The sequence below is a fragment of the Odontesthes bonariensis genome, chromosome 9, assembly GCF_027942865.1.
Source record: "Odontesthes bonariensis isolate fOdoBon6 chromosome 9, fOdoBon6.hap1, whole genome shotgun sequence".
In the NCBI taxonomy this organism is placed as follows: domain Eukaryota; kingdom Metazoa; phylum Chordata; class Actinopteri; order Atheriniformes; family Atherinopsidae; genus Odontesthes; species Odontesthes bonariensis.
In genome coordinates this window covers 26,281,096-26,293,252 of record NC_134514.1, presented here as the reverse complement: position 1 = coordinate 26,293,252, position 12,157 = coordinate 26,281,096, and the positions used below count along the sequence as shown (strand labels likewise).

General features: G+C 36.9%; 1 protein-coding gene across 1 annotated transcript in view; it reads right to left on the bottom strand.

Annotated features, from left to right (window-relative positions):
* Positions 1 to 8,774: 8,774 nt before the first annotated feature.
* kcnj5 (potassium inwardly rectifying channel subfamily J member 5) overlaps positions 8,775 to 12,157 on the bottom strand; it is a 30,226-nt gene continuing 26,843 nt past the window's right edge. The window contains exon 4 of the mRNA XM_075473853.1: positions 8,775 to 11,732. Within this exon, the coding sequence (XP_075329968.1) occupies positions 11,347 to 11,732 (386 nt within the window). The 3' untranslated portion in view covers positions 8,775 to 11,346. The remainder of the gene's footprint in view (positions 11,733 to 12,157) is intronic.

Genomic DNA, 12,157 nt, shown 5'->3' with positions numbered 1-12,157 from the left:
GGCCACACACTGGATCTGGTTATCTCTAAAGGTGTTAACATTTCTTCTGTTGATATCAAGGACTTGGCGCTCTCTTATCATTTCTGTGTGTTCTCTGACTTACAGTTAACTCCAAACATTCAGTTAACCCGTGTGTCTGTTAGAAAAAGGTACATAAATGAGAATACCAGTGCTAAGTTTATGGAAGTTATAGCTATGTCATCAACTGCGAGTGCAGAGACAGTTGATGAACTCTTAGATAACTTTAACTTGAAACTCTCAAATGTCATGGATACTGTTGCACCTGTTAAAAATAAGATGATCTTGAGCAGAAAGCGAACGCCATGGAGGAACACTATTATGGTAAATGCCTTGAAAACAGAATGCAGGAAAGCAGAGCGTAAATGGCGAAAAACTAAACTTCAAATTCACCATGACCTCTACAAACAAAGTCTTTGTAATTTTAACCACGGGTTACTCCGGGCTAGACAGCAACACTTATCTGAAATGATTAATAAGAACATCAACAACACTCGTGCTCTGTTTGCTATGGTTAATAAGCTGACAACCCCCCCAAAACAGATAGTTTCAGAACTCTGTTCCACAGAAAAATGCAATGAATTTGCTTGTTTTTTCAATGAAAAAAATCAAATCTATAAGGCTAAATATCAACATAAATGAGCAAAATAATAATATGACACAATCCTTAAAACCACCTAGGAATCAATCAACTATGATGTCAGAATTCAATACAGTTCATTACAGTAACCCGGATTTTTTTAAGTAAGCGACGCACCTCCACGTTATCAGTGCTAGTGTACAGTAATTAATAAATTATAAACAGCATAGTTTGTGCCTGTATAACGTTGCCCATAGGAAACCGTTTCATGGCCGAATATCTCAAGAGAGCAGCCAGACGCCTCTCGAATATCTTCGGAACAGCTCCAAATAACCAACAACAAGCAGGGGTGAGTAGAACATCATGTTATAATGTGAAATCAAGGGCCCAATGTAAAAAAAACGGTCTTATCCTTTAATATCAAAAATTAAATCTGACCTCCAAAGATGGGGAAGTTTGCCTCTCTCGTTGATCGGCAGAATTAATGCAATTAAGATGAACATCTTACCCAAATTCCTATTTTTGTTCAATTGTCTCCCACTTTTCCTGATGAAGCATTTTTTCAAAACAATTGATCAAATAATTCCTGCCTTTCTGTGGTGTGGAAAGGCACCCAGGATCCGCAAATCCACACTTCAGTGGTGCAAGTTCAAAGGTGGACTGTCTCTCCCTAATTTCCAATTGTATTATTGGGCAGCACATATCCACAAAATTTTGTTTTGGTCTAAATCGATGGATCTGCCATGGTGCAACTTAGAGGCGCAGTCATGTGTTACATCTTCATTAATGGCTTTACTTACTTCCTCCATTCCAACCAACCTCTCTGGCTTTACAAACAACCAAGTGGTCCGTTCTACACTTAAAAATTGGTATCAATTTAGGAAGCATTTCAGGTTTACGTCAGCGTCTATTTTAGCTCCTTTATTTTTTTTTGAGGATCACTTATTTCGACCCACGTTTACAGACTCTGTAAACCCTGTACATGGCACAATAAAGCCCTGAAATGTTTTAAAGACCTATATAAAGATTGTATTTTTCGCAGTTTTACAGATCTTTCAGGAGAATTTCATCTCTCATCCTCTCATCTTTTTCGATACTTTCAGATTAGACACTGCGCTAAAGTTTTATTTCCAGGCTTTCCCTCCTCTCTACCGAACCTACTGTGGGAAGAGCTTTTAAGCCACAAACCACATCAAAAGTCACTCATTTCTAAAATTTATAACGAACTCTTGTCTTTTGATAGCTCATCAGTTACTAAAGTTAAAACTGCTTGGGAACAAGAACTGGGTCTGAATTTGGAGGATGTCTGGTGGGACGCTGCTCTTCAAAATATCTACAAAAGCTCACCTTGCGCCCGTCTCACACTTATACAATTCAAGGTACTATTCAGAGTTCATCTTTCCAAAACTCGACTGTCACAATTTTATCCTAATATCGCCGACAACTGTGACAAATGTCTAGCTTCACCCTGCAATCTAACACATATGTTCTACTCTTGTTCATTACTTTCTCGCTTCTGGCAGAACTATTTTCATGCCATGTCAAAAATACTTTTGACGAACATAAAGGTTTCTCCCCATGTCGCTATATTTGGGCTCCAGGAAGACCACAACCGGTTTACTTCCAAGCAGCTAGATATCATAGCCTTCACTTCATTAATAGCTAGACGCCATCTCCTCCTTCACTGGAAGTCAACTAAAGCTCCCTCCAGCTCTCAGTGGCTCAACGATACTATGTCCTTTCTAAAGCTGGAGAAGATCAGATATTCAGTGAAAGGCAACTCTGACAAATTCTACAACAAGTGGCATCCTTTTTTAACTTGTTTTCATTCTCTTCAAACTCTGCCCCCTGATTGATAGACCCCCACTCACTCGCTCCTTCTCTTTCCTCTCCTTTACCTTTTCTGTCTTTTGTCCTCCTTTTTATTTATACTGAGCAGCTTACACACACGTACATATTACGCTTATTATGTTTATTCAATTGCTATATATAAATGTCCTTAACTGTTAGTTAAGTAGCCCCCCACAATAGTGTATTGTTCTGTAATTGTTGTAAAAAGAAAAACCCTAGAGGAGGTAGATTGTATGCTTTTTTTTTTTTTTTTAAGATGCACATTATTTTGACTGTATCAATGTTTGCTCAAACTGACAGTGGTGATACAATTCTCAGTGTAAATCTGACATTGATTTCTATTCATATGTGCCTTACCTCCCAATAAAAATATTAAACAAAAAAAAATAGAAGGGCACAAACTTTCAAAGGTAAAGTCCAATTCAAGCCAATTGGAATTCAATTCATTGTAATCATAATTATTTATAAAATAATCCAATTCATTCATATAGAGCCAATTCAAAAACAATTTCCTAACTAAGGAAACTAACAGATTGCACCAAAACTTGTCTTCAGTCCAATCTCCCGTCCTGTGCGTGCCTGAGGCGACTGTGGAAAGGAATACAGTCCTTTCTGTGTTGTGTTGGCATTAGGTGTTCTTACATATTTTAGTACAAACATCATGAAAAACACAAGATTAAAAGGGAGCTAAGGGGGCTTACCGTACTTTGTATTCATACATTTCTTCAAGGGGGGAACTGAAAGTATCAATTTGTTGCTTCTATAACTGCTCAGAAACACAGTTCACTCACACTGTGGTAAATACAGTTAGTATTTACCACCCCGCATGCACTTCACAAACTGTGTTCAAAGAAAGGCAATTAGCAACTTACTCTCGGGTAACAATAGAGGAGAGTGTAAGCATCATTATATTTTTCAGAGTTTTTTTTCTGCCTCAGTTGGCATTTGGATCACACTTCCCACATCTTCACATATACAGGAGTGTATAGAAATGTATATATATATATATATATATATATATATATATATATATATATGGCTGGGTTTGAGGGGTTGTCATACTCAAAAATGTAGTGTGTTTGTCAAAGTTTCTCCTTTGTTTACCAGTTGTACTTTCCTGACACTTAAGAAGTCGCCAACATCTTCTCCCCCCCGTCCCCTTGACAAGCCTCCATGAATTTGGAAGCTCTGATATATTTACAATCATCATATTTGAGATTATGATCGGTGCACAGCTAATGTAGAGGTAACCAAGATTAAGAATTAAATTACTAAAAATAATCCACTTAGATTGTTAGAATATTTTGTCCATATTGTCCTGCACAAGATAGGCAGCTCAGGTCAGCAATTATCATCAAAACGTACATAGGGGAGGAGCAGATTTACTATCTTTTCTTGCCTTGCGCCTACTGATTTTTGCACTTTACACAACAGTGATTGTTGCTTCATGGAGATACACAGGTGTTGTGAAACACTAGCAGGTGGAGAGAGCGCTTGAGGGAAGGAATTCTCCATCCATGTAAATTAATTTAGAGTAGGAGCAAAAAGAAGTTATGAGAGCATGGCAGCTGCCAAGGTCCAAAAGGTTTATTTTCATACTACTATTTGGTTATTTTTTCTCACTTTAATGACTTTTCCTCACTTATTTGAGCTGTCACAATCTGAACCATAAAATTAAAAAAAAAAATTTAAATCTAAACATTGTTAAACTTAAGAATGAAGTCAACAACACTTGTAGAGGGATTAATTGATCAAAGTAAACCTGATAAATCTTAGCCAATGAGTACATGATAAATAATTTAACTGAACAGGTAATCAGGTTCATGCTTATAAGCCTGAACAAGAGTGTGTGTTTCAGAAGTGTCTCTTCGCCATATACCATGAGATTGTTCATTTTTACCTTTACAGTTTTAGAGCTGTTTCTGACAATAAATAAAGGATGTTTTTCAAGTGTTTTCTATATTCTTTTGTGTGTTTCCAAGCGCGCTCACCAGGAACATACATTGCCATTTTAGTGTATGTTCCACATGTAAGGATTGAACAGTTGGATGCATGCTTTATTTAGCTGTGGCCGGACTGGTATTTAACTCAACTTTATATAATGCATTTCAAACACAAAGTATCACAGAAAGTTATTGACAATACAGCGCAAAAGAGATGAAAATAATGATAAAAACTTCCAAAAGTAGTTTGCCAATAATAGTAATACAATTTAAAAGAGTAGAAAGTCAAAAAAACAAAAACAAAACAAAGAGTAAGAATAAAAACAGTGGAGTTGAAAGATGCAAAAAGGTTATTCTAGGACAGGTCCAAACAATAGGCTCTGCCAAGTTTTAAGATTTGTCTTAAAAAAAAAGAGGAGCTTGCATTTCATACCCAAACTAGGAGCTAGATCTTCAAGAGGGGAGCCTGAGGGCTAAAGGCTCGGCTTCCTGTTTTAGTCTCTGAAAGTCTGAAAAACACAAATTTTTTTTTTGGATGATAAAGAATAAGAAGTTCTTACAGATGAGACTGAACCTGGACATTAAGATCTTTGTAGGTAATAAAAATAAATTTGAATTTGATTTTTAGTTTAATGGGGAGCCAATGTATCTCTCTTGGCAGTACCAGTCAGTACTGTGGTGGCTGTGTCATCAATTGATCAATTGATGCATTATCAGGGAGTTGTTTGGCAACCCAGCTACAATTGTATTGCAATAGTAAAACTGAGAAGTGATGAATGCATGGATCAATCAGGATGCTCCCTATTTTGCTTATATTCCCCAGAAGGGTGAATGCTCGAGAGATCTGTTTTATTATGTGAATTAAAAGACTAATTCTGGGGATAAATGACTCCAGTACTTACTGATAGTGATATTGGAGACCAATGCCATCTATAGTAACCATATTATTTCAATCTTTAGGACCAAAAATAATTATCTCAGTTTTTTCTGAATTTAAAAGTAGATAATTAAAGGTCATCCAGGCCTTGGTGTTTCCAAGACAACCCTGTAGCTTCAGTAGTTGATGAGTTTCCTCTGGTTTAATTTTTATTTTAATTTTTTTAAAATTTTTATTTATTTATTTGGCACTTGTAAAAGTCAGACAAAATATAATGCTAAACACGGAAAAGCTCTGTGCAGGAAGAGGCAGTAAGCCAGCTGGCTTATGTGGAGCCTCCACCTTAAAAATTAACATATACAGCAAACAATAAATGTAGACAAACATGACAAAACAAAAAACATAACAGCCATAACAAGAGTATCAAAGAATATTAAGTCAAATATATAAGATAAAAGATAAAACATCATTTAAGAAATTAAACATACTGAAAAGTAAGGTACTAAGACCTTCTAGGACAGAAATCCAAAAGAAAAACTTTAAGGTCCAGCAATTAAGTTTGCCTTAAGGCATCTTTTAAAATGTTTTGTTGTGAAACAATTTGAAGCTAAATGAGACCTTTCATTCCATATTTTAACACCCCTATACCTAATGGAAAGTTGAGCTAGACTAGATCTGAACTGAGGAAGATGGAAATCCTCAGCTTTCCTCGTTGGGTATGTGTGTACCTGGGAATTTGATTTAAAATAGCACATAAAGTGCTCAGGAATCTTTCCTTTGTTTTTATTTATCTCGTAAATAAAAACACAGGTCTGAAGTACATTAATGTCATGAACAGTAAGGATCTTAAGTTCTTTAAATAAAGGAGTAGATGCAGCATACCATTCAGAACAGGTTGCAATTCTCACAAAACGCTTCTGAAGTACCAGCAATTTATGGAGGGTAGTAGGAAAAGTACTTGCCCATACTAAATTACAGTAGGAAAGGTATGGGTAAATTAAACTATAATAGAGAGTGAGGAGGCAATTTCTTGAGACAAGATGACTAACCCTCCTAATTATCCCAATTGATTTATTTACTTTTTTGCTAACCCAGTCTACTTGATCCTTCCATTTTAAGTTTTCATTAATAATAATTCCCAAGAATCTGGTGGATGTAACTTGAGGTATCACTGAAGACTCAATTTTGATTTTACATAAGTCTTTAGGGTATATTTTTTTCCCTCCAAAAATAATAAAATTTGATTTTTTGAGATTTAAGGATAGTTTATTTAATTTGAACCAAGTGGCACATGCGGATAAGCCAGCATTTGCCTCTTTCATCAGAGTGTCAAAATTGGAATGTGAAAGAATCAAGGTGGTGTCATCTGCAAACATAATAGGAGAAAGAAGGTTTGAAACATTAGCTAAATCATTAATGTAGATAAGAAATAATAAAGGTCCTAGGACAGAACCCTGTGGAACACCACAGGGTAAACCAGCCACGTTGGAATTGCACCCCTTTACACTAACAAACTGCTTTCGATCAAATAAATAATTCCTTAACCACTCATATGTAAGACCATGAAAGCCATATTTATGCACATGCGCATTGTAGGTAATAAAAAGAAATTTGAATTTGATTTTTAGTTTAATGGGGAGCCAATGTATCTCTCTTGGCAGTACCAGTCAGTACTGTGGTGGCTGTGTCATCAATTGATCAATTGATGCATTATCAGGGAGTTGTTTGGCAACCCAGCTACAATTGTATTGCAATAGTAAAACTGAGAAGTGATGAATCCATGGATCAATCAGGATGCTCCCTATTTTGCTTATATTCCCCAGAAGGGTGAATGCTCGAGAGATCTGTTTTATTATGTGAATTAAAAGACTAATTCTGGGGATAAATGACTCCAGTACTTACTGATAGTGATATTGGAGACCAATGCCATCTATAGTAACCATATTATTTCAATCTTTAGGACCAAAAATAATTATCTCAGTTTTTTCTGAATTTAAAAGTAGATAATTAAAGGTCATCCAGGCCTTGGTGTTTCCAAGACAACCCTGTAGCTTCAGTAGTTGTTGAGTTTCCTCTGGTTTAAGCCTCTGTGGTGCAGCCTACCTAACTCTGGTAAGTGCAGAGGACACAAGGGGTGGCTGTAGCTCGGGGGGGGCCTTGGGCAAGACACTGAACCCCACATTGCCTACCAACACATCCATCAGTGAATGAATGTATAGAATAAAAGCACTGGTTAAGGCGTTGCATGTGAGTGAATGGGTGAATGTGGTGTGTAGTGTTAAGATGCTTTGAGTGGTCAACTAGACTAGAAGAGCGCTATCCAAGTACAGTCCATTTATTATTACGTGTACAAACTAGAATCTACAAGATAAAGACAACTCCAAAGCATAATCGTTCAATCTTATCTTCAAATCTATTTAATAAGATATTGTGGCTGATGGTGTCAAATGCCATGCTGAGATCTAACAGGACAAAATGGGAATATATATTTTCAGCAGCACTACGACTTTTAGTCAACCTTGCAACAGTATTGAAGCGAAACTTGGAGTTGTTTTATTTTCCTCTATTAGCTGTGAATTGTGTGTGGTTCTATACCCACGCATGGCTTTTATATATGTTATAAGGTAACCCTTCCAGGGTAAGAAGCTTTAATCAGTTTTAGCGGAACTCCATTTTCTTTCCAGTTTTCTCAATTTAATGCCCACCAATTTAAATCTGCCTCACCTTGACCTGGTATGTATATCCTAACTTTATGTACGTATTTCAATCTATTATGCAAGTTTTTTGGTTCATGTGTTCATGTGATGGTTTCCTTTTACAGTCAAACAGATTTTTCAGATTAAGTCCACCACCTCACACGCCTCCTAAAAAGTGCTTTGTTATTAGTTGATCGTGCATGTTTCTCAAAAGAAAAAGAGAAATGTAATGTGGGTGGAACGTTTAAAAAATGTAAATTACCAATGTAAAGAAAACATACATTAACAGTGTTCGGGGTTTCAAGAAGCATAAAATGGCATTTTTCTGGCCTCCGGGTTGGTGTGCGCTTGTAATTTGTAAATGTAACTGCAATCTCCTCACACACAAAGCAGAATCAGGGTTGCTGTCCTGAGGACAGCAGTTGCAATCGTGTTTATCCCTGAGAAACCAGAGCTTGTTTTCTGTACAATTCATTGATTAAAATTTAGACCTAGTAGGGGGAGAAACAAACCTCTTGATGTTATCTTTCACTTGCATGCATGGAGCAGTTTTTGCCTCAAGCTGTAGTCCTAAACAAGATTGTTCTGCACTGATGGTAGGACGATATTTTGTTTCATTTTCTTCATATCATGCACAGCCAATATTGTTTTCCACATATGTGAAATTGTTCATTTTGTCACGCTACAACTGACGGAGTGTAGCGTCTCACTCTAAATGAAGGTAGTAGAAAAAATACAAAATGACGACACCTTCACATGCTCTTGTACCGTTGTTCATGCATGCAAAAACGTTACATAAAAGGAACATGTTGTTCTTTGGGCCATATTATGTTTATTCCCATGAGAACACACAGAAAACATGACATTCCAGGAATGAAAGATGATCTGTCTCTAACAACAAATGTATTGTTAAGGAAATGGTATACATAGTTGGGTGCTGAAATAAAGTGTCGCAATACAAATGAAATGAAATCAATTTGACATAAATCTGTAAAAAATAATTTAACATCACTGGTAGTGGAAGATTTAAGAATCAGGAATCTCATTTTCACTCAACACATGATAATCAGTACAATTTCTGTTAACATATTGTAGAAATCTTGAAACTTGCATGCCTAGAAAATACCCTGTATTTGTTTACAGTATTAAACTTACTTGACAAAGGGAGGAATTAGGCTTGAATCATGCATACAAGTGTTGCGTCTGTTAAAGAAATGTCAAAACATCGGTGACGAGTCAATCTCCAAATGGCCATAATGTATAAAAACGCAGGAGTCATTTGCTGAACAGGATCAAAGTGCAGATTGGACCAAATGTGACCTTCAAATCACAAGGCAAAAGCTAAAAGTAATTCTCAGAGGAGATGATAACAAGAAAGGCAAACGATCTGTGGGTCAGACAATTAACTCATTAGACAAGACAGTATACTTGATCTTATTATCAGTGCACTTAGTATTTTTACAACTGAAAAATACCAAGGTTGAATATCTTTTTAAATATTTAAAACAAAAGCAAAACAAACCTGAATAGAAACACAGAGTATTTCGTTTTACTTGTGAAGCATTTGAAATATTCATATATCTATATATATGGTTTTATAAAAAGTCATGAACATTTCAAACTAAAGTTGAGCATACATATTTTATCATTTAAACTACATTTGAATGTCACTTTTAACTAGGACTGACATGCATCAGCTAGTAGCAGTAGCTTGGTGGGTGGTTAGGTCAATGTGGAATCTCCTCATGGAGAATTGTGCTTCATGTTCTCAGAAAAAGAGCCTTGAATTTAACGTTTCAGTTGGCGCGGTGGGAAGGTGAAAAAAAAAAAAAATCTTTAACCAGTCAGGAAGTTTCAAAAGAGTCAAGTAAGAAGCGTATAGACTACGGCATTTATCAGCTTTTGCCTTCGTGTTTTACTGGTAATTTAAAACCCTGAAAAGACATATAAAATGAGGTTCTAGCTTATTTTGGGGTTCAAGGCTCCCAGTGTCACAATCAGACACATACAATGAGTGTATTTAGGATACAATGAGTGTATTTAAGACAGTGCAACTACGAGGGAGGATGTGATCAAAGAAAACAAAGGTGTAAAATAGTTGCCATTAGACTCAGAATTAAAAAAAAAAAAGTCCCTGGGTCTTTTCTTGCAAATTGGAAACCTTATAGCTTTCCTCCCAGGTGAAAGTAATTCCTTACTAAGTTTATATCACTTGCAGAGAAAGGAAACTATAATCTCTTACATTTAGAAATGATAAATAATTGCAAAACTCCATTACCTTGTGGAAATGGAAATGGAAGGCAGTCTTTTCCTGATGGGATGAGAGAAGGTGTCACCTAGCCATGGCAGAGGAGGCATTTATAACCGCGGCGAAAAAACATGGGATGCTAGATAAAATGATTACGTTCATTTTGAGTGTATGGATGTTTTATGCTATATTTACTCAAAAACTTGAATCATCAAGTTTCAGTTTCACTGACTGCCCCTCCCATCAAATTTCATGAGTGGACATTTACTTTTTTTCTGCTTCTGAAGGAGCATGCCAGTTTAACAACCGCTATTGGAGACGAAGCTGAACGAACACGCCCTAAAATGAGAATATTGAAGTATCTTTAATAAATCAATGGTGTGCTGTCATACTGTAGCCACCAGTTCAACTTCAAGTTTAGATACAGTGCAACCCAGTCTCACATCAGAATTTATTGATTTTTCGTTCAAAGACAAACGATTTTGCTGTTTTTTTTTTCCCCCAACAGGCCAAACCACCTGATAAAAAAATCTAGTAGTTTTGTTTTAGAGTGCAACTCTTAGATTCAACTCTTGGTGGACCATTGGTTTTTCACCACCTCAGTTGCTTTTTTGATGCAGTTTTACTTGGGTAAGGTTAAGCATCAAACTCTTTTTGGTTAAGGTTAGGCAATAAAAACTACATGGTTAAAGTGAGAAAAACATTGTGGCTTGTGTTCAAATGGACAATACCATATCCCAATCTACAGAAGTCATACTTTGAAAATTGCATTAGGTGGCATGGGATGAAAAAATGAAGGATTCGTGCTAATCGGGACAATATAAAGTTTTCTGTTTTGGGACTATTTTACATTTTCCCGTGAGACCGGGTTGTTACGTAATCCAACTTGAGCAGACAATCTGAACCAGCCTTTAAGAGTAGATATAGATATCGTACATGTGTGTCTCTGTATGTGTACTTAACTTGTCTATGAAACAAATCTATACTATAGACGGACACTCTAACAGAGGAGGTCTGCATGAGGCAGGGGCTGGAGAGTGATGTCCTTTGTCTCCATCAACCGCAATGGAACAAGCAGGCCATTGATTAGAAGAAGCCTAGTCTTTCCTGGGGTTTTAGACTGATGTGGCCCTTCAGTCAGGCAGTCCATCTGCAAGGGGTGGCTCTTCCAAAGCAGCAGCCGAGCCATTGGTTTCTCCCCTATCACCCCCTGAATCCCTCTCATCCCTCTTCTCATCCTGGCTAAGTGGATCCTGTTTTGACAGGCGGTTCAGGGGATCAAAAATATGAGTTTTGGGGTCAGGGCTGAGGAGTGGCAGCTGAGGCAAAAGTGGTTCATCCCGAAACTTAGCAGCTTGTTCCTTGGCGCTGCAGGTGGGGGTGTTGGTCTCATAGACATCATGGAAGTTGTTGTAGTCTACCTCATAGAATCCCTTCTCCAGAGATAAAACTGGCGTGAAGCGGTAGCCCCACAGCACCTCAGTGTCCAGGTAGGAACTTCGTGCCTGACATGTCATCCCTGTCAGAGATGTGGCATATGTGTTCGCATTCACACACACACATAGACACAACATTAAAATGTAGCACATATGCCCATAGTATGAGAAGTGACAAGAACACAGAGAGGACAGATAAGCAAACACACACACACACACACACACACACACACACACACGCAAAGATGGAGAGAAGTGGAAAGACAGCATCAGTTAATTATTCATGATTTTATGCCAACCAAACACAGAAACAGCCATGACCAGCACAGTGTTCCCTACAGTTCCACTAAATTTGTGAAAGTGATAAGATAAAAAACAACAACAATCCAAATAAATTAAACAATAGTTTTTTGGGGGATTTTATTTTGTCCTTAGTATAAACTATTTGACTGGTATATTATATCCAACATTTGCAAAATAAACAAACATTTGTCAGGCTAAGCTTGCC